Source organism: Euwallacea fornicatus, chromosome 39 (genome assembly GCF_040115645.1).
Source record: "Euwallacea fornicatus isolate EFF26 chromosome 39, ASM4011564v1, whole genome shotgun sequence".
In the NCBI taxonomy this organism is placed as follows: Eukaryota; Metazoa; Arthropoda; class Insecta; order Coleoptera; family Curculionidae; genus Euwallacea; species Euwallacea fornicatus.
Window position 1 is genome coordinate 201,111 of NC_089579.1, and position 26,202 is coordinate 227,312.

The 26,202-nt window shown below is 36.8% G+C and overlaps 2 protein-coding genes, 1 long non-coding RNA gene and 1 pseudogene across 6 annotated transcripts; 1 reads left to right on the top strand and 3 right to left on the bottom strand.

The window, feature by feature from the left end:
- Nucleotides 1-1,765: 1,765 nt before the first annotated feature.
- Nucleotides 1,766-16,550, bottom strand: LOC136349675 (uncharacterized). 2 transcript variants are annotated; one of them, XR_010733864.1, is made up of 3 exons: nucleotides 16,324-16,550; nucleotides 4,737-15,606; nucleotides 1,766-2,075 (listed from the first exon to the last, which is right to left on the bottom strand). It is a non-coding gene; the product is annotated as an uncharacterized lncRNA (long non-coding RNA). The 2 variants fall into 2 exon arrangements; XR_010733863.1 differs by lacking the exon at nucleotides 1,766-2,075 and having other exon boundaries at nucleotides 2,083-14,723; nucleotides 14,783-15,606; nucleotides 16,324-16,539.
- Nucleotides 16,551-17,134: 584 nt separating this feature from the next.
- Nucleotides 17,135-20,775, bottom strand: LOC136349662 (aarF domain-containing kinase 1-like). 3 transcript variants are annotated; one of them, XM_066301355.1, is made up of 9 exons: nucleotides 20,627-20,775; nucleotides 20,348-20,573; nucleotides 20,005-20,214; nucleotides 19,827-19,953; nucleotides 19,567-19,771; nucleotides 19,264-19,513; nucleotides 19,031-19,209; nucleotides 18,840-18,973; nucleotides 17,135-17,496 (listed from the first exon to the last, which is right to left on the bottom strand). In XM_066301355.1, exons 2-9 carry the CDS (start codon nucleotides 20,570-20,572, stop codon nucleotides 17,288-17,290), a joined length of 1,539 nt encoding a protein of 512 aa, XP_066157452.1. In that variant the 5' UTR covers nucleotide 20,573; nucleotides 20,627-20,775; the 3' UTR covers nucleotides 17,135-17,287. The 3 variants fall into 3 exon arrangements, with proteins under 3 accessions (XP_066157452.1, XP_066157451.1, XP_066157453.1); XM_066301354.1 differs by having other exon boundaries at nucleotides 20,348-20,720; XM_066301356.1 differs by lacking the exon at nucleotides 17,135-17,496 and adding an exon at nucleotides 18,036-18,610 and having other exon boundaries at nucleotides 18,807-18,973; nucleotides 20,348-20,737.
- Nucleotides 20,776-20,885: 110 nt separating this feature from the next.
- Nucleotides 20,886-24,042, top strand: LOC136349667 (ATP-dependent RNA helicase DDX54-like; annotated as a pseudogene).
- A 94-nt stretch (nucleotides 24,043-24,136) lies between these two features.
- LOC136349671 (UPAR/Ly6 domain-containing protein crok-like) lies at nucleotides 24,137-25,600 on the bottom strand. The gene is made up of 3 exons (XM_066301372.1): nucleotides 25,146-25,600; nucleotides 24,874-25,056; nucleotides 24,137-24,672 (listed from the first exon to the last, which is right to left on the bottom strand). Exons 1-3 carry the CDS (start codon nucleotides 25,210-25,212, stop codon nucleotides 24,455-24,457), a joined length of 468 nt encoding a protein of 155 aa, XP_066157469.1. The 5' UTR covers nucleotides 25,213-25,600; the 3' UTR covers nucleotides 24,137-24,454.
- Between the last annotated feature and the right edge of the window lie 602 nt (nucleotides 25,601-26,202).

Here is a 26,202-nt window from a genome sequence, read left to right on the forward strand (position 1 = left end):
GATTTATAAGAAAAAAGTGCCTTTAGGAATAACGCAAGAGAGCTTTGAAGAATTTTTTATCATGGATCAAAATTTATTTGTGGAAGAAATGCAAGAAGAATTTGTTTCAGATTCAATTTTAAAAAACGTGGATGTTGAAAAAAGTGAGTCAGATGAGTCCGATGATGACCAAGAAAGGGCAGCAGAAATAGAATGCAGTATTAACACCTACAATGAAGCAATTAAATCGGTAAAGGCACTGAGAGTCTTTTCTTTACACCAAGGAGACACCAAAGCCTTAAAAATGTTGTCAAATTTAGAAATACACTATCGAGAAGCCTTTTTGAAAAGAAAAATCCGTCAAACTACGTTAGATGAATTTTTATCTTAATATTTTTTTAATGTGTATATATGTTTGTTTTTTCTTTAAATAAAAAAAATCCTTCATTTCAATACATATGTGCATATTTTCTTGATCATTTTATGTGATAAAAAAAAATCCGTTATGCCTGAACTTTTTTCCCTTTGAACGGACACTTCTCTTGAGCGGACAAAATTTCTGGCACCGTCAGTGTCCGCTCAAGAGGGATTTCACTCTAGTTGCGTTGGTACAAAAAAGAGGGAATTCACATGTTCCAGACATTTTTATATAATTCTTTCCTCCTCCGCGGGAAAAACTCCAGAAAACGTTTGTCATGCCACGAATTCCGTTTGGCAATCATAGAGGAAACGCTCCCAGACGAAGGAACTTCTGAAGGGTAATCGGACACCTCTTATAACCGCACCCCCCAGAAAATCGAAATTCGCGGAGGTAAAGGCAATAGGATAATGCGAAAAAAATTGAAAGTTTGTTGGAATGAAAGAGTTATAGAAGATTCGGCATATCACTGCACCCCATGTTCTGTTGAGCAGGTTTTTTTCGTTGCCGAGTGTTTTGAAGAGTGGCATAAATCCATGTTGACGTGTCTGAGCATTCTTGCACAACTCTTTCATCATCCGAGAAAACAGCTCTGTTTCGTTTTAGTTGGTGCACCCTATATTTGCTTGGACGAGTAAGAAGCCATAGATATGTGCCAAAGTTTAGATCATAGTTGTTTTTTTTTCTGGTTTGGGGAAACAGGTGTGTGGTTTGTTTGACTGGAGAAGGATGAGAGATAAGAATCTGCCAAAGAGAATTGGGAACATGAGACTAGAAGAGAAAACAGGGAAGAAGGTGCCTATCGGAGCTCGTGCCCCTGGCTTCTAGCTGGAGGGCTATATAGAAATGGAAAAAAACTGTAATGGTTCGGAAGGGAATCTGCAAGAGCTAGATCGAGGCTGTTGGAGAAACTACAACATAAAGATCGCTCTCACGCAATGCCCTAACATCTGGGCAATAAATAACAATAGACGGAAAACAGAACCGTTTCTCATCTCGTCGCTTTAACAGCAACTTCTCTCCTCTCTCGATTTCACAAGTTAGAATAAATCACTTTACCAACTTCTAACGCATCTCGTCGCAATAGAAATCTGTAGTTAATAATTTAATCGTCAATCAAACCCTGTATTCCAACTAGTCTGTGATTAAATTTAGTGTGATTCGTGTAAGAGCGTTTCTGTACCTTCTCGAACCTTCGGACCCCCATTATTTCTTGACGGTGGCCCGTCTGGTCCTTCGGCTCAAGTACAAAACCCCGCCAGCGTATTTGGATATCTCTTTGAGTGCCTAGTGAGGCAGTCGCCACCGTTAGGCAGGAACTCGGGAAGCCCCTGGCTTAAACAGTGGCACTAATTGATACACGACATGTTTGTTTCTATTAGTTATATTCGAAATTTCAAGTAGTCAGCCCCTTTTCTTAGGCCAAGTCAGCATTACCAGAGTCCTTTCTCGACTGCCTCCCTGTTTAGTTCCCAACAAGAACCATCGTCCCTTATCGGGTCCGCCCCTCTTCTTGGAATGGGGCACTGGGGTGATTGTTTTATGGCCTCGACGTGGTCACATGTTTCTAGAGATTCCATTCCCGATGGTCAAAAATTGTGTGACTTTCATTTAGATACGAAACATTTATTGTGATAGTGTTGACGTTCCGGAATCAGTCGGGCTATTGGAACTATTGCTACAAAATGAACAAAACCTAAATATACTTGTATACATGTAGGGTTTTTGTAAGTTGTCTAGGGTGTTTATTTACAATTCGGATAGGTAACAATTAAAGGCTTAAATGATAACTTAATTAGATTAAATAAAACACTCGCGTTACTTAATTTACTGTTCACTCGGCACCGTTCCCGACCAGAGAGAGAGCCTCCTTGTCCTAATCTTAAGTGCCCCCTTCCCCTTGGGGGTAATGAAACAGTGTCGTACCCGAAGTAGAGGCTTGCAACCGTTACCACATCTGGCTGCTGAGAGCCAGCACCACGAACCATCCTTTGTTCGAGCCCTTATTCCTGGGTTTAAACAAAGAGATGTTCGCCGTTTGGGTTTTTTCCGTCACCCGAATTCTAGGATGTTGCTGGGAGAACCCAGCAACATGCGAGAATCACTCCGACCGCAGGTATGGTATGCATGGGCGTAACATCAGGGTACGTCACCTTTTATTCCCCCCCGTTCTTCCTATTCTACTCTAACTAATACTATCTAATCTAACACACAGATTTTCCCTGCGTGCATCTCGATTTGATCAGACAGTCTTGAATGTTGGGAACATTAAGCGTTCTGACTAGTGAATCCTACACTTGTATACATATACAGGGTGACTCTAGATAAGTGGGGCAAGCAAATAATCTGAAATCGAGAAGATTTACAAGAAAAAAGTTCAAACAAAGTCTTCTTTATTTTCGGGGCCTTAATTTTTTATGTCAATTTGTTCTTTCCAAGGTCACCTTCACCTGTCCTTTGGGACAAAAATGTCGCTGGACGCAATACTTTTTATCGTGTTTTGAATCGGTTCTTAGAAACAGACAGTTTGGAGAGAAAAAAAACGTGAAAACGCTCAACCACTTCATCTGAATGAGAATTATCAAATTGGCGTCTTAGGTGCAGTAGCCGCAAATTCTCACATTCTCACGTTCACAGCACTCGTCAAATTTCTCGAGATGCAGGTCCTTCGCAGAGTACTGTTTGGTGTATTTTACACGCACATAAATTTCATTCATACCACGTAAGTCTGCATCAAGAATTACATGGTGACGATTTTCGAAATCGAGTGACTTTTTGTACTTGGGCACAAAGAAGACTCCATGAAAATGCACATTTTTTTTCAAATATACTATTTTCTGATGAATCCTGCTTCACAAACCACGGTGAAGTGACTCGCCACACCGTGCATCATTAGTCGGTTGAGAATCCACGCCGGTTTCGTGAAGTGGAAAGTGTTGGATTCCCATCCACATCGCCATGTTATCTATGGTTGAGTCCGTTATATGTTAAATGTCTCAAAGCAAAACTCATAAAAGTATCAAACCGAAAGGGCGGTTCTGCGTTTGATTAGAAGAAACATAAAACAGACCAACGACATGTACCACCTAGTATGTTAAATAAATATCAGCGACTCGACCATTCGCAGAACTCATGAATTGACACATCAATGGCAAAATCCCATTAAGGTACATGTTTGGATCACTTTCACCCTGAAAATCCTGACCCGTGGGAAGGTACCCAACCAGGGTCCGGATTGGTCAACGAAGGGAAAGGAGGGTGATCCAACACAAATGGTTTTTCCTCACCATATAACCATTTTTTTGTACTATTCAACTTTTAGAAACTAACAGAGACATTTGTTGACGTTAAGTAGTGAAGTTTCTCTCGCCCATCGTCCTGCTTTTTCGTGGCGGTATCCACGTATAAAATAACACCCGGTATCAGAGCATTCTTCACCGAGACTCCAACAAAAGACAGCGATCGTGGACTTTGAATGTTTGGTGTGGTGTTTTAGGTACATATCTGATTGGGCCATGTTTCTTTTATGCAAACCTGAATGCAGAGAAATATCGTCATTTTTTGTTAGAAAATCTGCCACTCCTTCTCGAAGAAGTTAATTCGGGGCAAAGGTTGACAATGTGGTCTCAACGTGACGGTTGCCCTGTTCATTATGCTAGAAATGTCAGAGAATTTTTAAACGAACGTTTCCAACAAAGATGGATTGGGCGCGGTAGTGTTGTTAACTGGCCAGCCCCATCACCAGATTTGACCTCAGCAGATTTTTTTTTTAGGTCATTTAAAACAAGTAGTTTATAATCGAGTACCAAGTACTTCCAAACACATGAAAATTCGGATCGAAAACGCTTGCAGAAACGTTACAACTGAAATGCTGGACAATACCAAACAATCACTTCAAAACAGAATTGTTAAGTGCCTTGAACCGTAGGGGAACCACTTCAAACATCTGTTGGACTGAATTTGTTTATAATAAATTAAAATTTACTACAAAATTAATAAAAGTTACAATAAATGAAAAAAGTTTAATGAAACGTTTTTTATTTTGTGTTTGTTATTATTATGAATTTCTTAAATTTTAGCACAAAATGTTTCAAGTAAAAACATTTTTACTGCCAACGAAAATTTCAAATCTCCAAAAAAAAATTGAGTGGTACATTTGAAAAAATGAAGTTGACCCCAAAGGACAGGTGAAGGTGACCTTGGAAAAAATTGACATTATAAAAAGTTGTGGCCCTGAAAATAAAGAAGACTTCGAACATTTTTTTGTATTTTTCTCGATTTCAAGATATTTACTTGTCCCACTTATCTAGAATCACCCTGTATGCATGTAATTTCTCACCTAAACTGTAAAAATGTTTCCAATACTGCTACGAAGTTCTGCTTTTCTACCAGACTTGCAAATTGTAATGATACAGTCTCTTCTCCATGGTAGAGGTAAAGCTCTACACTCAGTGTGTGTTCATCTTCGTCGTTATCAAATGCCGTTATATCGGTGTCTTCTAGACCAAAAAACACTTTCCTATTTTCGTCTTTGAAAGCAATATTAGTGCCCTGATATACTTTTACGAGTACGTCTGCCATTTCGACAGCCCCTCTTTGGAATTTCACAACATTGAAGCTCGACATTTTCTTGTTTACTAATTTAGCCTTCTGTCGTTCACGTTGGAACTGACGAAAATCCTTTATCAGGATAATCCAAATATACAATAATATATAGGGGGTTCCGTTAAATAAAATGCATAAATATTTTGACCTGTCTTTATGCAACACCCTATATGATAAAAAAAAATTTTTAAATGTAGGCTGTATGTTTACGTATAACTTTTATACGAACAGTTTTTTTTAATTTTGTAGAATAAGGAAGATATGGTACTTTGTCACACTATTGCGCCACCCTGTATATATAAACAATCTTTATTTCCTCAGAAATAGGCTATCGACCTGTTAGGTCTTTCTGCCTGTGATACAATGATAATCTTTTGGTGACTAAATACTATCACATTACATCTGGAAGTGCTCCCAAAGGGTGCTCGAAGGGAAAAGGAGGCGGGATTGTCTTGTCTGTCTTGTTAAGCAAAGCGGGCTCAGTATAGTTGAGTTGTTGGTGTTCTTTTTCTATCTGTTCTGTAGTTGTCGCAGCCTTTCTGTTATTCTTATCATGTTTGTGCGTACATACAGTAATTGGTTGAGTGGGTTGTGTAACGGGTTTTCGGGGTGTCTTAGTTTTGTGATTAGTCTTAGTGCAATCTGTTCTGTAGTCTGTATGTGTTTGCTTGTTTTTTCTGTTGCATTTGCCCTCAGTACGTGCCCGTAGTCCAATAGTGGTCTGCATATGGTTTTGTATATTTTTATGGCGGTTTCCATACTAATCCCTTTGTCTTTGTATGTCAGTGTTCGGAAGTGTTTTGCCCTTTTTATGATTTCTAGTCGAGTATTTCGTACGTGTTTCGTAAATTTTAGTTTATTGTCTATTGTTATTACCAAATACTTCGCGTCGTTCCTTGGTTTAGTCGTGTGTCCGCCTGTCGTTATCGTTGGTGAGCAGTCTTTGATGTGGTGATTTGAAAGTAGAAGTTGATTTTTCGTGTCGTTTGGCGTTAGTCTCCATTTGTAAAACCATGTCATGGTTCTGTTTGTCAACGTCTGAAGCTTTTCCACGGCTTTCTTAGTAGTTTTGTCGTGTGCAATCAGCGCTGTGTCGTCCGCGTATTGCAAAATGTATGATGTTTTGTCTATATATTCCTTGTCCTGTAGATCATAGTTGTAAAGGGTGTTCCATCTGTTGGTCCTTTTTTAATTGTGAAACAAAACGCACTTTTTAAGAGGAAAAATCAAAAAATTTTATTGAAATTTGTAGGTTGTTCTTTGCCATTTTATGTATGGAACACGACATCGCACATATGACCACCACGGCTCCGTTTACACGACATCATCCGAACATCAAAATTTTCAATGACTTTTTACAGAATTAACGGGTCCATGGCCGTAATTTCGGTTCGAATATTCAGATCTTGAATTGTTTGGGGAGCATTGGCATACGCTTTACTTTTCAGAAAACCCCATAGGAAGAAGTCCAATGGAGTCAAATCGCGCGATCTCGGGGGCCAACTGACGTCCAAATTTCGCGAAATTATGCGGTCCGGAAATTTTTCATGCAATAAGTGGATTGTTTGGCGATTTGTGTGCGCTGTTGCTCCGTCCTGCTGAAACCAAAGATCAGTGTCACCAATCCGATCAATTTCTGGCCATTACAATTCCGATATCATGCCACGATAACAATCTCCGTTGACAGTTACGGCTTCTTCTTCACGATCTTCAAAAAAAAACTCCGCCAGACCATAGGCCACACCGCACAGTCACTATTTCGGCATTCATAGGCTGTTGATGATATTCATGAGGATTTTCAGCTCCCCATAACCTCCAGTTTTGTTTATTAACGTGGCCAGAGAGATAAAAATGTGCTTCGTCGGAAAAGATGATTATTGCTGAACATCCATCGATTCTTTCCAGCATCCAGTTAACAAAAACGCGTCGCTGTAAGTGGTCAGCTGGCTTTACTTCTTGCGTTAATTGAATTTTGTATGGATGCAAATGAAGATCAACATGCAAAATTCGCCATAATGTTGTTGGCCTGAGGCCTAATTCTTGGGAACGATGTCGGATCGATGTTGATGGTTGATCACGAACACTTTCACTCACTGTGACCACAACATCTCGACTACGAACTGGACGAACATGTTGGTATGCTCTGCGACCCTCCACTGAACCAGTTTCTTCAAAATAAGCAACAATTTTTCCAATAGCACGTTCAGTTGGACCTGCATGTCGACCGAAACTTTCACGTAATTTGCGAAAGGTATTTTTTTTTTAACGACCATTTTCGTAATGAATTTGGATAACTAAAATGCGTTGTTGTGTTGTAAGCGAAACCATATCTGCAAATGACATACTTTTGACAGTTCACATCTGTCATGGATATGAAAGTTTGTGAATCTGACATACCTAAAATTGATAGTTCAAAAAAGGACCACCAGATGGAATACCTTTTATATATCGTGGCAGTATATATTGTAGAGCAGTGGTGAGAGCGGCGAACCCTGCGGTAGCCCCTGTTCCGGAGAGAAGGGGAAGGAGAGGGCAGTGTCAATACGTACCTGAAGTTGTCGGTTTTCTGGCAAATTTTTGATTAAGTAGATTAGGTATTTTGGTATTTTCAGTTTGTGTAATTTGTACAGCAGACCCCTGTGCCAGACGCTATCCAAAGCCTTATTAATGTCCATTAGTGGGCTCGCCGTTTTGCCCCCCGCCAGTTGCGTAGTTTGTATGATGTTCGTCAGGGCGAACATGGTCGAATATTTTGGTTTGAAGCCAAATTGATAGCTTGGTATGGGTTTTCCGATCAGTTGTTGCAGTCTGTTTTTTAGAATGTGTTCAAGGATTTTGCTTAGCACCGGTAGTAGCGTAATAGGTCTGTAGTTTGGTGCGAGCGTGTGGTCCAGTCGATTTTTTGGTATAGGCATTATCACTCCCATTTTCCAGATTTCTGGAACTCTTCAGGTGACGATACATTTGTGCATTTGTCGTCGTATGAGTTGGTGGGTGTCCGGAGTTGGGCTTTTTACAACTTTGTCTTTTATTTTGTCTTTTCCCGGTGCTGTATCCTTGCTATATGTGAGGGCTTCATCGTACTCTGTTTCTGTGATTAGTTGGTAACATTTTATATTATTAGCAATCTCTGAGATACTGAGACTTTCATTTTTCAAACGAACGATGAGATTTCTTCTTTCTACACCGCAATGCTTACTTTTACCCACTCAAAAATTTGAATTAAATAATCGAACATAAGGAAACACCTAAATATCATACTTTCAGAAACAAACTGTTAATTCACGTGATATTTTTCAGCGATCTTAGAAAACGTGCTATTATATGACCGCGACTGTACTTCTGTTTTTGGTTGGATATTTACAAGTTACGTACAACTAAGCGATCTGACAAGCGTATCTCACAAGTATATCCACAACGTTTAATGTTAAAATGAGCCGATGTACGAAGACTTTTTACACCGAATGTAACAGGTGTACAAAAAGAAACTGAGCATTTTCTGGTGAAATTAAGCTTCATTAAAAACATAGTTATTGAAAATATTAGTAATCAAAATAATTTCCATAGCTGTCCATGGTCTTTTGCCATTTACTGGGTAAATGATGGATGCCCTCGTGATAGAAGCTCAGTGGTTTCGACGAAAAATAGTTATCGAGCCATTTTCGAATATTTTCAACGTTAAAGAATCGTTGGTCAGCTAAAGGAGACCGCATGGATCTGAACAAGTGGAAGTCGGAAGGAGCCAAGTCTGGAGAATACGCCGCATGCTGGAGTATTTCCCAGCCTAACGAGAAGACGAGTTCCTGGGTCGGTTTAGCTGTATGTGGACGAGCATTATCACTTTCCGACTTCCTTGGCCCGTAAATGGTCTTTTTTCCTCCGGAGCATCGCTTAATTTGATCATTTGGGCCTGATAACGGTCAGCTGTAACAGTTTGACCGGGTTCCAGAAGCTCATAGTAAATGACTTCTTTACAATCCCACCAGACGCACAGTAAGATTTTCTTGGCATGAATGTTTGGTTTTGCAACCGATGTGGATGGCTGGCCTGGGTCAACCCACGGTTTTCTGCGCTTAGAATTGTCATAGAAAATCCACTTTTCATCTCCCGTAATAATGTTATGCAGAAAATTCTTTCTTTTATACCGAGAAAGCAAGTTCATGCAGATGTCAACTCTTCGATTTTTATCGTCTTCGGTTAGCTCACGAGGAACCCATTTTCCTGCTTTTTGAATTTTTCCCATTCCATGCAATCGAACTGAAGCTGCTCGTTGAGTTACTCCTCATTGCTCTGCAAGCTGTTTTTCAGTTTGGCATGGATTTTCCAACCTCCCCAAGCCGAATTAACCATTTCTGTTGTTTCAGCAGCATTTTTTCCCAGTTTAAAACTGAAGAACATTGATTTTCTCAAATATTGCTATGTCCACGTCTCTATTTACGTTTTGTGCCCTGAACTACAGCTCCAAAGCAACTGAAACTTTTATCATATAAAAAGTCGTAGATAAACAACACCAGCTTACAATTGCAGGCGAATTGAACGTGTCTAAGTATGTTTTTTTATTGCATATAACTTCATTGCTCAGTTTCTTTTCGTACACCTATTATGTAGCAGCATCACGCCACTGCTTTTTCACCATATTCGCTTCACAGCTTCATTGTTATTGGGTGTTTAAATTAAGTGTTCAAAATGTGCACCATTCGCACGTATACAAACTTGACGTCGTTTTAGCCAATTTTCCCGCACACTCTGAAAAATCCCTGGAATATTCCTAATATGACCGGCAGCATCGAAAATGCGTTGTCACGAATGATGTTCATCCCTTATTTCGACAGCGTAAACCAAATTTTTCATAAAACCCCAAAAGAAAAAATCCAGAGGATTGAGATCCGGAGATCCAGCGGGCCAACGATTGGGACTTCCTATCCGTCTGTTTCCGAAGTTATTATTTAAGTGCTCGCCAACTGGACGGCTTATGTGTGCTGGAACTCCGTCATGGAAATACCACATGATCGCAGGCAATTGAAGAGGCACATTTTCTAACGAATTTGGAAAATCATTGGTTAAGAAATTTAAATAACGTTGTCCCTTTAATCTTTGGGGTGAAACAAATGGCCCTATAAGCTGATTTCCCAGTGAAAATTGAAAATTCATGTTGTAATTTTTTTTTTATTGTTGCGTGGGGATTTTCTTCCGCCCAATCATGAAAAGTGCGAAAATTCCAAATTCCATTCCGTGTAAAACGAGCTTCGTCCATCGAAAAAATTCTAGGCAGGAAATTTGGATTTCCCTGTCGCTGTTGAAGAAACCGTTCACAAAATTGTTGCTTTGGTGCACAATCAGCCGGTAAAAGAGCTTGAACTCTTTGTACACGATACTGTTAGAGCAATTTTTCTTTTAGCGCTCTATGTACAGTCCAGCGTGAAACACCTACTTGGCGCGCAATGCTCCTTGTGCTTCTTGTTGAATCCTCTTCGATAAGGTTTCAAATTTCTTCTTCAGTTCTTCTCGTGCTCGATCTCGTCCTTGGTATTTAGGGATTATGCTACCGGTATCCAGAAGTCTTTGGGCACATTGAATGAATGTTTGTCGAGCTGGAAGCTGTCTTTCTGGATAACGACTCTCGTAAACTCGCCTAACCTCTTCAGAATTTTGTAAAGCCTCTCCATAAATCAAAGTTATATCGTAATACTCACGTAGAGAATACAATTTTGTTTAATTTATATCGAAGTTAATTCGCGAACTACTAAATCAATGCGAATGCACCGATAAATTTGGGTCCATCGGAAATGCAAAGAAATATCAGGATAAATATCCATAATCGGTAAAGCAGCGTTATCCAGGTAGATTTCATTGAAATTTTAGCTATTAATTAGGTTTTAAATTGCTTCTGGCACTGTCATTGCTAATTAATTTAAAGTTTTTTTGCTATACGTAAAACTGTCAATACCTGTCAAACACATTTTGACACATTTATTCAAATTTTACGTTTTAATCTAGTTTTTCGATTGCTAATTTTAACCTTTTTTCCAATGAAAACTCAAATTTTCGACTTTAGTTATAAGAAATTTTTTGTTTAAAATTATGTTCTAAAGCTTTGGTTAAATTTACGAAAGTTTTTTCCCTAACACCCTGTATAGTAATTTTGTTGCCAAAAAATTATTCTTAGTAGGTGCAGCACTTCTAACGTCACTGAGTATATCATTTGTACGTATTTGTGCGATGAAAATTCATAAAGCCCAAAAAATTTCTAGTCTTTGTGTTGTTTTGGCTGCATGTTCACTTTTGTGAAATTGGAAATTTCGATTTTCACTTTTTCTCCAACCTGTTGATTGAAACTCAAATTTTTAATTACCAATAATGATCGTTTATGAGAAAATTTCAATACATTTAAAAACATTTTTTGGATCATGATTCTAACTATGAAATGATACGAGTTTGCTACGTGTACGATTGCTCATACGTTAAGCAACATTGAAAAAATATATCTATACACAATGAAGGATCGTTTTAAAAAAAATTTTAATATACTATATGTTTGTTAGAATGTGATCAAGCGATTTTTACATAAATATTATAAATAAAGAATACCTTTAATTATTATCATTATTTTCATTTTGTTTTTTTTTTCATATTTTGTTGGATAACTCTTACTCCTTATAACTTCCAAACGTCGATTCTTCATGGATTTCAATAATTTTTCAATGAATTCCGCTGGCGCCTCATTCTATTGTTTATTAATAATTTCATGAAAAAGTTCTTTCAAATCTGGCAATGTTTCTTCATGCATTTTTCAGTCAATACGATCTCACCAGTTTTCGATTGAGTTCAAATTGGGGCTTTGTGCCGGCCAAGTTACAATGTTAACACTTTGAGCTTCTAGTCAATGTTTTGCCAATTTTCGTGTGTGGGATCGTTGTCATGTTGGAAGGTCCATCAAAGCGCCAAATTATCTTCAGCAAACCGAAGCATATTACCACTTAAAATATTAACATAGACAAAGCGGCCCATTGTGTCGTCGATTTTAACTATTGGACCCACACCGACCCGAGAAAAGCAGCTACAAGCCATAACGCTTCCTCCTCCATATTTTTCTGCTGTTCTGATGTATTTTGGATTAATTGTTTCATTAATTGGTCTTCGCACTCACGGTGTTCCATCTGATTTGAACAAACAGAACCGATTTTCATCAGAAAATAACAAAATCGTCCATTTATCATGGCGCTAACAGACATGTTTCAATGCAAACCGAGGTCTTGCCTTCCCGTTTTTTTGCGAAAATTAAGCGTTTTTTCGCAGATTTTCTTGCAAAAAATCAAAATTCGTTTAATCTTCGCCTTATAGTGCTGACAGACACTGAAATTTCATTTAAATGTTATTTTCTGCAACATGCGCTAATAAACGGACCTCGATCTGCGAGCACCTTCATTCGTCCATCATAGAAAGCACTAGTTTTCCGTTCTCTACCAGTTTCAGGAGGTGAATTTAAAGTGCTTAGGAAAATTTGAAATTGTTCCTGAAATAATTGATTTGTTTGAAAGTTAAGGTCTTTAGTAATTTTTCACTATTTATCACCATTTTTAAACTTTTCAATAGTGATTTTCTTAGCTTGTTGTGAGAGATGGGCACCATAGGCATCATGCATAGGCATTTCGACAAAAATTGCCTACTAGAAACAAATGTTTGTTAATTTTTTTTTAAATTTTAAATTGCTTTATTTATGAATTTCTTGTTTACAAACAACGGCCTGAACGAGATAATAGATGAAGATGTATTGCCAAAAGCATGTTTAGAAACAGAATGATAGGTGATGAATAATTTTAAATCGTTGAAATGAAAATATTCATGAATAAAGTTGAGAAAAAAATATTTTTTTAAAGTTGCTTCATACAGTATTGTGCAAAAAAATAGCAACTTTTATCATTTTTGACCATCATTTGAGGACATGGACGTAGAACAAAATTAATATGTTTAATAGGAAGTATCTACGCTTATTTTGAATATTTGACGTAGAATCTTCCCATCAAAATTACAATATCAAAGAAAACTGGCAATTTCATCAAAGGGCCGTGCAGAAAGATAGCAACTATTTGGATAATATATTACTTAACAGAGATGTTATAATCAATACTTAGTGTAACAGCCCTTTTATTTTATTACTGCTGCACATCTTTTCGGCATAGAATCAATTGATTTCTTGACGTAGTCTCCATCGAATTCGTTTCAAGCAGTCTCGATTGCGACAAACAAATTGTTCGGACTTCTTGCATGTTGTAAATCGTTGCCCATCTCCCGTTGTAAATCACGGCCAAGGGAAGGAATACCCTTTGTTGGAAAGGAGACACATGGGTCTACGTGTACCTTTTACAAGTGGACATCGGCTAGGAAACATCTGTGCTGCACATGGGGTGCAGATGACTAAGGATCAGGGAGACCTGCAGAGGTGATATACTGCAAGAAGGCAGAACACCCTTGGCAAGTGATCAAAACGGGCGCACTTGATATCCCTCGGGGATTTTTTGTTATCACTGTCTTAGTTGTTATCTTCGTTACTTGTTAAAATAAATACGATAAAATCCATCACAACTGAGCAATTAATTCCTCACGCGTACGTGATTCACGACCTCTATTTACCACTGAGCATTTCGAGATGATATGAAGAGAGTCATCTCTATATCCTACACAAATCATTGGTGTTACTGTAATGTTTAGTTCGAATTTTAGTGTCAACGTAGTGCCATGGGTTCTCAATCGGATTTAAATCCGGTGATTTGGACGGCCGAATCATTATAGTAATTTTTTTTTTAATCCATTCTTTGACAAACATAGACGCATGCTTCGGATCGTTATCATGTTGAAAGATTGCTGTTAGTGGCATAAGTTCGTCCATGTAAGGCACTAAATGTGTTTGGAGAAGGTCCTTGTACGTGAAACGATCCATTATTCCACTGATTCTAACAACAAGACCCATTCCAAATGAAGAGACACAGCCCCGTACCATGACGTTTCCTCATCCATGTTTAATAGTACGGCGAACATATCTTTTGTCCAGTCTTTCGCCAGTAGGTCTTCTTACGTGAACTACCCCATCGTCATTAAATAAATTGTATTTGGATTCATCGCTGAAAACCACTTTTTTCCAATCATCTATCGACCAATTACAATGATCGAGGTCGGGCCTTAACATTTCTTTTGGACAACAATGGTTTCTTCGCGGGACGACGTGCTGGTAAAGCAGCATCATGTAACCTCCTTCTTACCATACTTGAGCTAACACTTGTCGCACCCGCTCCTTCTAACTTGGCCAAAATTTGAGAAGATCACAAAAATGGATTTGCTTTGGAGATTCGTAGTAGCAATCTGTTCATTCTGGGAGTGGTTTTTATATAGTTATCTATCTATGAGCTCTTAATGAGGTCCAATTGGTAATGTTATTAGATAGGCTCATGTGGACTACATGACTCATGTTAATTTGCCAGTTTATAAGCTCGCTCGCTGCAAAGCTTTACCGGGAAGAGTGAAAGAATAGTCTGGTTGAACAGAGTCCCAAAAGCGGAAAAAATTCCGTAGCTAATGCTGTAGACCAACATATGTATCAGAAACCCCACATTAGTCATGAGCTCCTTAAGCTCCAACAGATAGGTCCGCAATGTTACTTTGTCGACATTTGCCCTTGCATCAGCTAAAGAAGAACTTGGAGGGTATTTAGGCTCACGTGGGAAGTCTAGAATTTCAGTTGTTGCACATGACAGCATAGGAGCTTAGTATCTAATTATGACTGACAAATTAGAACTGCTAGGAACGGAGGTATACCGGCAAATGTTAATGCCCAGGAAAGCACCTTTAAGCCACGTCCAACCTCATCTAGATCTAGTGCGTCTTTTACAATGATGGGAGGGACTAGGACACCAAGAGCACAGCCCAACTGCATTCCAAACATTCCTATTGAACACACTGTGGACATCCGCAAGACAATTTCAAAAATCGTAGTCACATGTCTGGGAACCCTTCAGTAAGCTCTGAATTCAAAGTTTCGCAAAAATAACCATGAACATCGTTTGTTGTTGATTATTTAGTAACTTGAAGCCTGATCCGTTAGACACTCCCTGTATATTGAAAATAATGTAGTTTTGTCCATGGGGCTATTAGAATTTTTTTATTATTTTGCAAAGTACTATCGCCACCGCAATATCACCATGTTACGCTCTGTATGAGTAGTAACCAGGAGACAAGGAAACTTAGAAAACCGAGAGAATTTCATTGAATTGTGGCTTGCTTGGACACTGGGAAATGGTGTCAAAAAGTAAACGACTTTACCTGTTTTGGAATGTTTCTCGGTTTATTTCCTAACTTTTGTGTTCCTCTTCGCAAAAAAAAACACGTTAAAATCCATATTTCGGTCCCAGAAAACGTGATCTTACCTCATTCGGCTTGAACCAAGTTGTAGCCAACTTAGGCGGCAAACTTAGTATGAAGACTTGCGATAAGGAGACGATGGCTTGTCCAATCAAAACTACACGAAACGCATTGCGATTGATGGAGAACACCTTTACAGCAGTGGCTACAGTCGTCAACAAACATCCTGTAAGCGCGGTAAACCATAGACCCTAAAATACATAAATAGAAAAAAAATGGGTAAAAAATGTAATGGCAGAGACAGCGGAGGATTGGAAAGCTCTAAGATGAGGAATATAGCACAGTTATTAATAAAGTCTCTGCATTCTACTCAGCAAGCTCTGTGTTACTACAGGATTTTATACAAATACCCAAAAAGCAAAAGGAGGTGAAAAAATTGTTTGTCTTCACAAGTCTTACTGTATAAGCGGATGAGTTCATCATCATCATCATCATCATCATCATCATAAAGGAAAAAGAGAAAACACACAAGGGCTAGACAATCATGAACATCAGTCCAGTCCACTTGACTGAGCTTGACGTCGTAATATCTCATCACTATATTGGTCAGTGTCGAGTATTCCACCCATTGGAAACAGCTAATGGTCGTGTAAAACGCGTACGAAACCAAAATATACCAGCGAAGCTTTGACCGTTTCTTGGTCTTGTTGTAGGAAGTTTTTGCTGATTGTTGGCACTAAAGGGGGTCGCACATCCAAATTCACTAATATTTTTTTTTATATTTTTAATCACTTTCTGTTATTGCCACCGAATCAATTTCTACTTGAAGTGACTGCTACACAAGTACGGCGTTTGTGTTTAATTGGGTATAAAGATTTTTAGTAATCATGTTTGTTTACAAGAGCGACAAGCATCGCATATTGTCATAAATTTGTTATTAACAAATAATAAATTGCAGAAAAACTTACCTAAGGCGAACCGTGTTGCATGGAGTTACTGCTATTGATCTGTGCACCACAAACCATTATTCTAATGTAGTTTAGTAAGTTTGCGGTGTCTTGGAATATAGTTATGAGGCGATTTTCTTGACCATTATTGTATTTTATTGCATCTGGTCGTTATAAATATAAATTTGTTTATAAAAGTTAATTTAATTTTTTAACAGCCTATTGTTTTTACCTACTTATGGTGACGTATAAATGTATCTAATAGCAGAATAATATAATTGCTTTTTACACAAGTGATTTAAGCCACCACGCTCGTAGACCTATTGTTCATTTTATTAGTAAAAAGGAGAATTAAGTATCATATTTTGCCCGAAATTTTGTTTCATTATGCAATAATTTCACAACAAACAGAATTTTGATGAGATAAAAAAACATACTCGAAATGAGAATCTTGTTTTATGAGAAGCAACACCTTTAGTACGACTGTAATCTACTTATGTTAAGAATGTTAGCTAACTATTGTGTAAACTAATATATTGATTTAATCACACTTTTTACAATTCTTTAGATTCGTTGAATCCAGCTGATTGGTTGGAAAAAAGGTTATTGATTTCAATTTGCCTTAATTGACACGTGAATTTGGCAAATTTATTTAATTTTTCGTACTCCAGAAAGTTTCTATCGATTTTAGTGTTTTTTCTAATAAATATGTAATTTCTATTACTAGGACGTTATCAGATGTTATCTCACGTAGTAGTTTATTGGTGTGTAGATCAAGCCTTTTTATCCAACAGCATTATATATTTTTTAAGACTAACACTAAAAACAATAATAATTTAAAAATTGATTTATAAAATTTAATCCAAACCTATAACGACTAAAATGAATCTAAATAAAGAGTACCATATAAATATTCTTAGTAATAATAATAATAACAACAATATTACAGTTTACACATTGTGACTATAATCTTATAACCCCAGAATCAAATTCCTGTGAAATGTTTCAAATTTAAAAACGTATAGTAAACTCCTATTTTAAACAAACACCAATATTCTGCTAACATAACTTTCACCTTTTCCAGTCTACTGTCGCTCTTCCCATATCTGTGATCATAAATTGATTGCACACAACATTGAGACATTACTTTGAAAGCCCCCATCCTTGTACTCGTCCTTAACGTGTGTTCAATACCTAAGGAAAATTACCGCTAAACATAATGGTCTATATACCGGGTATACCGATATGAAGTGAGCGTCAGGATATAAATGTCTCGATATAGGGCATTTGTTGTAAGCCAACCATTTTTTTGGTTTGCTTGGTTGGTATGCAACCTGACAAACATATTTAGTACAAATCAAGTCCTTGAACAAATACCAATATATTATTTCAATGAGCCAAAAATGTCGAATTTTGTACCACAAAATGATTATTTGCGGAAAGCATTAATTTTTTGCTTTCATTTGAAGAAAAGTGCTGCAGAGTCGCATCGAATGCTTGTCGAGGTATATGGTGATCATGCTTCATCAGAAGCAACGTGCAAAAGATGGTTTCAACGATTCAGAAATAACAATTTTGATGTGCAAAATGAAGAACGTGGCAGACCACCAAAAAAGTTCGAAGACGCCGAACTGCAATCGATATTGGATGAAGATGACGCTTTAAGTCAAAAGCAAATGGCGGAAATGTTAAATGTTGCACAACGAACAACTTCTGATCGTTTAAAAGCTATGGGAAAGATCCAAAACTGTGGAAAATGGATGACGCATGAATTGAATGAAAGACAGATGGAGAACCGAAAGAACACCTGTGAAATTTTGCTTCAAAGGCACGAAAGAAAATCAGTTTTGTTTTGTATTGTTACTGGAGATGAAAAATTTATTTATTTTCAAAATCCTAAACGGAAAAAATCGTGGGTTGATTCGGGATAACCATCAACATCGACTGCAAAACCTGATCGATTCGGCAAGGAGCCAATGTTGTGTGTTTGGTGGGATCAGAAAGATGTGGTGCATCACGAGCTTTTAAAACCTGATGAAACCGTTAATACTGTTCGCTATCGACAACAATTGATTAATTTAAACAATGCATTGATCGAAAAACGATCAGAATGGGCCAGAAGACACGGGAAGGTAATTTTGCTCCATGACAACGCACCTGCACACAAAGCAACACTGGTTCAGGATACCATCAAAACACTTGGCTGGGAGTTGCTACTCCGTTCACCATATTCACCAGATTTGGCTCCTTTGGATTACCATTTGTTTTCATCGATAGGACAAGCATTGGCTGAGCAGCACTTCGATTCCTACGAAGAAGTAGAAAATTGGGTGTATAATTGGTTTGATGCCAAAGAGGCACATTTCTATTGGCGTGGTATCCATAAATTGCCAGAAAAGTGGTCAAAATGTGTAGAAAGCAATGGTCAACATTTTGAATAATTTTTTTTTCTTTTCTTGTTAGAATTGGTGTTTTATTTTCACAAAATAACGCTCATTTCATACCGGTAGACTTGCTACATTCCAGTATGTGGTCACCTCTCATCAGGTCATTAGTTTTTAAAATCAGCAACATTTGCCTATTAACATTCTCCAAAACCGAGGAAATTTGTGGAAGCAGACCTGTGAAATGTTGTTGAACAAAGGCTTTTTCACCTTTTGTGAAAGTTTGCCTGCAACATCATTTAGTTGCCTAAGCATATAAGGATTCCTAAACTCCACAGTAATACCTGTCCATGCCCTTCATAATGGTTTCCCAAGTTCTTCCAGTCACCATGCAAGCAAATAATCCATAAATATCCCCTTCAATTCCTAAATTTTTGCTGTACTGTCTCATCCCTTTCCTATCTCTATCCAAAATGCTCAACCATAAGTTTGCATAATTAATTCGAAATTCATCTTTTAGCGTCTAAAGATAAATTTTCCTGAGCATATAAAAGTCAAAGTGAAAATTTGATATTACCGCGTACAATCCATGATCTAACAAAACAATATCACAGTGTCCCTTCTCACTTTTCCTAACTAAGATATTGCCAGGATGAGGATCACTATGAACAAACCCATGGATAAAGATCATTTTTGAGTATAACTGGCCTAATTTTATGGATATTTCATAAGGATCTATTTGGTGTTGTGTTATATAATTCAGATCGTTCACTTGCCCTCCCTCCACAAATTCCATGGAAAGAACTCTTGAAGTTGTAAGTTCCCACCTTGAAAATTTCCAAGTAAATACATAGTTTTACGCATTAGAAAAATAATCCACCTAACTTTTGGTACTTTAAGCCAATCAACATACTCAAAAATTTTTGAAATTTTCTCGGCATTTTTCCCCTCCTGAACAAAATCCAACTCTTGTGGAATATTTTCCTTGGACTCATCTACTAGCCATTGAAATTTAAATTCTGGGAAAACCCAACTCATTATTTTTACTAAATACTCCATAGTTTTCATGTCCACCTTAGAGTTGCCTTCAAAATTTTTCTTTTAAAACATGCTTTAGGGAGAAAATCAAATAGTACCTACCCTGCACATATGGATGCTGGACCTTTATAGCTAACACCGTCCCATCTTTAAGTGTAGCTTTATGAACTTGTGCTAATGAAGCAATGCCTAAAGGCTCAGGATCAATAGATTGAAATATTTCTGAAACCTATTCCCTTGGTCAGAAAACTTTAATGTTACTTTTAAAGCAAAAACTCACATCTTTCTTTAAATCTTCTTTAATGACTTTATATATGTCTTTCACATTAGTTGTAGGAGCCTGGCTGTGTAAAACTTTCATAGTCTGTACATACTCCTGGGGTAACAAATAATCAAGGGCAGCTATATGCTGCCCTACTTTAATGTATACACCTCGATTGGCACAGCACAGGTCTAAAAGTTTTTCAGCTGATCTTTTGTGACAAATTGACTTAAAAACAGAAATTTTATGAACCATTTGATTGAATGTCACATTATAAATATTATGAAAATTTTGTAAAAAAAGGCATGCTGAAAATTTTATTAAATTCTCGTAACAAAGAATGCACACTAGTAAAACCTACCTTCAGTTCTTTGTATTCTACAGACTTTTTATCAAGTCCTTTGCTATACAAATCATATTGATAAATGGACCCTATTTTAAACACTGTCAGTGCTGCTCTGCTGAATCGAACTATTCCTATTGAGTTCCATTCAAACTGATTACGTTGTAAACTGAAAGCTGTGCTTCCTAGGGCCCCCCCAATTAAAGTATACTTTACTATTGATTGAATTCGTTTAGGAAACATTCTGAAAGGTTTATCTTATATTTATTGTGTAAACTATCAAATTATCCTCTTTACTTTCAATGAAACAACACATAAGACTGCCTAAAAATGTATTAATGAGAATATTGGGGTCACTTTCTACTTTCCACTACTTTACTACTTAACGGTACTTGTAAACTTTTGTCAATTTAACTGATTAAAATATTGAATTCTGAACCTTTAAGGTATATTAGTGTATATAAAAAAATACGTATAACTTAATATGTTTACTAATATCCAAGTTGTTGGAAAATGACCAAAATACAATGAAAATTGATATAATATAAACAATTCATGAATTATTTAACTATCCATACTTAATAATTCCGTAATTTTCAAACCGAAAATTCGAAGGTCAGAAAGAATACAGTGTTGCCTTTCTAGACATACAAACTAAAGTATTTTCTGAAGTATCACTGTTTTCTCATACTTGTAAGTTCTGGAAGCCAAAATTCTAAAGTTTTATCTACGAATATACGATACAATTATATTCTCAACCTGATATATTCATATACACCTGAATTAACCTATTCTGCTTCAGACCTTTTTTTCACTATTTCCCTACATCTACTTCGTTAGGATAAACTTGGCATCGCGACAATGATTTTATTTCGGTAGTTTCATTGGTAGGAGTAGCTAATGTAATATCTCTCTTTGTCTTTTCTATAAGATATAGAAAAACCAACTTGACAGATATTAGGAAACGAGTTTGATTTATTACGGCTGAATTAACCTAACTATCTGTTTTTAAAACTTGCAAGGCGGGACAGCGGCTAGAAATTTAGTGTATTTTTATTTTCGAATTAACTAATTTATAACACAAAAATTTTAATACCAAAGTGCTCTTTAAAAGAGACAGTAAAATTCTCTAAAAATGGTGGACGTACCAGGATTTGCGGATCCCAACAAAACCATGAAATCTTCAATGAAACAGAAAACCTTAAGAAATCTTGAAAGAAATCGGGAGGCTTCCAGTCCATGAATTTGAGCTTTAACGTGCTGAAGGGAATCATTAAAGGGGACTACAAGCAGCCAACACCAATTCAAAGAAAGGTAGTTTTACCTTTGTCAATATAATTGTCTTGTTTTCTTATAATAGGTAATTTTACGCAGACCATACCACTGCTTCTCAAAGGCAAAGATGTGGTAGACTTAGCTTGAACTGGCAGTGGCAAAACTGCAGCTTTTCTGATTCCAATGTTTGAGAAACTAAAAATGAGAAGCATGAAAGCTGGTGCTCGAGCATTGATATTGTCACCAACAAGAGAATCGACCCTACAGGTTTGATTTTCCTAATTCTTCAAACCCATATCATATTTAATTTAGTTATCATTTAGACCCTGAAAGTTATTAAAGAAGAAATTGGCAAATTTATGAATCTCAAAGCTGCAGTAATCCTAGGTGGTGATTCAATGGATCAGTTTTCAGCCCGACATGGCAACCCTGGTATTATTGTAGCTACACCAGGTACTTTTTTCTTTTAAACAGGGTGTGAGGTGGTTGTATAAAATTGAGGCTATTTAAGGGAGGTTTCTTCATGTTTGTATTGAAATTAATTTGAAATTAAGCAACATATAATATGTAGTGTTTGATGAAGCTGATCGACTGTTTGAAATGGGACTCAGTGAACAATTGACTGAGATAGTAGGGCGTTTGCCTGACTCAAGACCGACATTATTGTTTTCTGCAACACTGCCAAAAGTTCTGGTTGACTTTGCTAAAGCTGGTTTGAGTGTTATTGAGGTGAATAGATCTGAATCAAACACAACACTGATACTATAAAAACTATAAAAAGAAACTGCTTAAAGCATGATTAATGGTTTCCCACTGAAGAATAATACTTAGGATCTCTTAGAATACACAAAATAAATAAAAATATTTTGATTGCAATTATTATTTTTTAGACTGGATGTAGAAACTAAACTTCCTGAAAAATGGACATTCTGTATAATGAGAAATCTAAGAAGGTCAAAACTGGTGATGACATCTTTATACCTTACACTCCCAGGGACCAACATACAGAAAATGGGTATGTTGAACTAAAACAAAATTTCCAGTACCAATGTGATTTCTCTCCTAAAGATACACAGTAGTCAGTTTCAAAAATGAGGCTAGGAAGGTGCAGCTGGACCTAACTGGGGACTCAGAGTAAATGTTTAAGCTTAATCAATCGTTGAAAAAATGGGATTGAGTAAAGAAAAAAATGGTGACTGTTGATATATGATGTTGAAAAGCGTACAAGGCTTTCTTCTAATTTTTTCTAACTTAGAATCCGAAGAAAGGCAAAATTAAGACCGAAAGTGACGTATGGATTCCAGCTTCCTACTTATAAAAGCAACAGATAATTTCGTTTTCGGCGTCGATCTCCTGGTCCTCGTTTTATGTAAAAACATTTGTACGTAGTATGTAGAAGTGTTAATTTGTTAATATTGAAAGATCTTATTAAATTTTCTGGTAATACATACGCCTCACCTCCAATGAAAACAAGAGGCAATACATCATTATTGCTTAAAAATATTTGTCATGGTTTTGAATTGTTCAATTCATTCCTAAGAGATAATTTTCCAAAATTTGAAGGGGGAAAATCCCATTATCACCGTTTCGTCCGAAATCATCTTTTTTTTTTCCTTTTCAGTAACTATTTACAATCTGCTTACATTTGTAAATCGGAAAGCATTCAGAAGATCAGATGAAACATTAAATTTAAATTAACCTGTACTTGTAACACAGCTCAGTAGTCGCATACGATTTTTTAACGATGTGACTTAATATTCAATATCAAACGTTGATAGTAAGCGAAAATAAGAACAAATTTAAAAAAAATCTATGAGCGATTCTAGAACCTCTTCGGTATGGCTCTTTTGAGTCTTCTCTCCCGATTATCATTTAATAAGTTGGTGGCGAGAGGGTTCGGGTGGCCCTCAATTCTACTTCGGTACTTTGCTGCTAACCGGCTAATCTCCCCTTGGACTGTGGAGATATTCAGATCTCGATGAATTGTTGCATTACTGACGAACCATGGAGCATTTAATATTTGCGAAATCCTTAGCATCGAATGAAATAAACTTTGTATCGACATCTACGACTGCTTGAAGAACTGAGGTTGAAATATTTGTAATTATAATATGCCAAACTGGCACTTATTGTACGCTACGTTCTAATATGCTTTCTATCTATGCATCCAATGTAATTAGGAAAATTCCTAAATTTCTTAAATTTTCTTGCGATGTCTAACCATTCAAGCATTGTTAGTTGTTTTTGGTGGTGGTTCATATAAATTGGAGACAAAGCGTCTCAGATTGCTTTGCATCTCTTCAATGCTATTTTTCCTAAATAGTTGCTCAAACTCGAAAGTAGTACACTGACACTACAATCTGTCCCAATGTACATTACATGGACAGTAAGCAACTATTCTTACAGAAAAGGAAAAGTGAAACTAGGAACTAAAAATGAAAAAAAAAGTCAAGTTTGCTACCCTGTATCTCAAAAACTGAGCCATTTACAATATATATTTATAAAACATTTTCATCTTAAGAAAAGGTCTTCTATCGACTGTTAAAGTACTGCTACTATAAACCGGAGCACCTTGAATATAGGTTAAAAACCTGCTTACAGTTTTCCTCATTGTCAGTGCATTTAGTCATCATTATGTAAAATTGAGAAATCTTAATCATATCAGACTTAACTCTTAAGACTACTTAATAAAAATTATTAATGGGTTTTCAAATACTAATCATAAAAAGCCAGATCTTAGTACAATTCTGGACGGATACGTTACGATCACCCTATTTAAAGCTTTGAACACATATCTGACACTTATTCAAAATATAGATTACTTACATATTGTAACTAAATTTTAGGTTGTTAAAAGTAAATTCTCCGATAAAATTCCAAAATGCAGATCAAACTCAGTAAAAAGTTAGAAAACCTACTTAACATAGAAGCGTTGCATTCATCCTCTGAACAGTAACATTCCTGCCAATAGACACCATTATCATGAACGCCCCAATTACAAACTCCAGTTACTCCAGTGTCTGCTATTGAAGCACAGCGACGAATGACTTGACGCCATCGTCCATCCCCTTTAACATAAGAAAATAATTTAATAATATTAATTAATAATTTAATAATAAATGAAATAATTTAAGAATACAAAATTATTAAATATTTGCTGACTAAAATGAAGTAGATATGTAAGAAGGTAAATTAGTATAACCTTGTTCTTGGTTCAGGTCAGTAAGGTACTAAATATGTACTTTGAATTATTATGAAGAAACACTTACATATGAACCCTTTAGGACTCTGTTGAGTAACTTTCATACAAAACGAACCAGGCATGTGACTTTCTTCACCATTACACTCTATTGCTATATGGGCCACCTTATCAAACTTCTTGTATGCCCCACAGTTGTCTTTGCCCATGAGATCTTCTGAGGAGCTGCATTGGTAGCAACGTACAGCTTCGCCTAAAATATTTTGAGTCAGAAATGTCTTCAATGACTTATTTACTAATGGGAGTGGTCTTTAATTAAATTACTTTAGAACATGAACTTACCAACTTCAAATAAATTGTAAAGAAGAATAATACTCAAATATACTAAATAATTGAGGTTATCTCCCATGTTTTACTAGAAATGTGTAGAGTTGAGCTATTAAAATCTGAGCAAAAACCATCAAGAGTTCTTCTTTTCTGGATTCCCTAATAAACATCGCCTTTCACGAAGCTTTATTTTGAATATAATTTTATTTGTTTGTCCAAATCGGCGTTGTAGCGTTTACACTTCCGAATCTTGACTATGCACGGGATGTGGATGATTTATCTCACTTGTAAATGTTTATATTGCGAGCACAATAAAACTGAAACCTTAGGACTAGATTTTTACTTCACCCAGCAATTGTACGGAGCCGGAGATGCGTCCACACAGTGTGGTCAGTAGGGTGGAGATGAACAAAGAGGGTGCGTCGCAGCGCAACCCTCCCTTTAATACCCTCTCGGCCGAACGTTCTGGAAGGTACCACCGGAAGTTTGAGTCAGTTCTCCCGCCGGCTATTTGAATCGGCTAGGGAACCGACATATTGTTTAGGTGCACGTCAAACTGTCATAGTCTGACAGTTGACAGCTTGACGCTCAGCTGGCACCGCCACAGTATAAATAAAGGTTAAGTAAAAAATGACAGCTACAGTAATATACGTAGAGCTCTATATGAACAAGTCATGAAGTAGTAACAGTGCTTTTCTCTGTCATCTCTCACGTGTCGTTCGCTTCTTTTTAAAACATTATTTTAAAAAGCATTTTTTTCGCTTTATCACCCGCTATCGAACCACTATATTTGTCCTATTCGTTAAAACATCATATAAATGGGAGACAAAGCGTCCCAGATTGCTTTGCATCTCTTCAATACTATTTTTCCTAAATAAATGCTCCAACTCGAAAGTAGTAATGAAATTATTGAAAGCGTTCGCTTGTAACAAGTTATCTGAAAAAATTATTAATTTTGACCGTTGTAATTGCAAATTGTAAAACAAAATGGAACTCTTTAAGAAATACTTATTCACAACAATGACGGGAAATGAAGAACGCAGTAAGTGGGACAATGTGTTCTACAAGAGGG

What these genes read in the sequence shown, in the direction of transcription:
- LOC136349671 (XM_066301372.1), bottom strand. Translation starts at nt 25,212, where the DNA reads ATGGGAGATAACCTCAATTATTTAGTATATTTGAGTATTATTCTTCTT. An exon ending in TTACAATTTATTTGAAGTTG is followed by an intron (nt 25,057 to 25,145) that starts GTAAGTTCATGT and finishes AAAATATTTTAG; the next exon opens with GCGAAGCTGTACGTTGCTAC. An exon ending in GAGTCCTAAAGGGTTCATAT is followed by an intron (nt 24,673 to 24,873) that starts GTAAGTGTTTCT and finishes CTTATGTTAAAG; the next exon opens with GGGATGGACGATGGCGTCAA.
- LOC136349662 (XM_066301355.1), bottom strand. Translation starts at nt 20,572, where the DNA reads ATGTTTCCTAAACGAATTCAATCAATAGTAAAGTATACTTTAATTGGG. An exon ending in CCAGCATCCATATGTGCAGG is followed by an intron (nt 19,772 to 19,826) that starts GTAGGTACTATT and finishes AAAATTTTGAAG; the next exon opens with GCAACTCTAAGGTGGACATG. An exon ending in AACTAATGACCTGATGAGAG is followed by an intron (nt 17,497 to 18,839) that starts GTGACCACATAC and finishes AATTTTCCTTAG; the next exon opens with GTATTGAACACACGTTAAGG.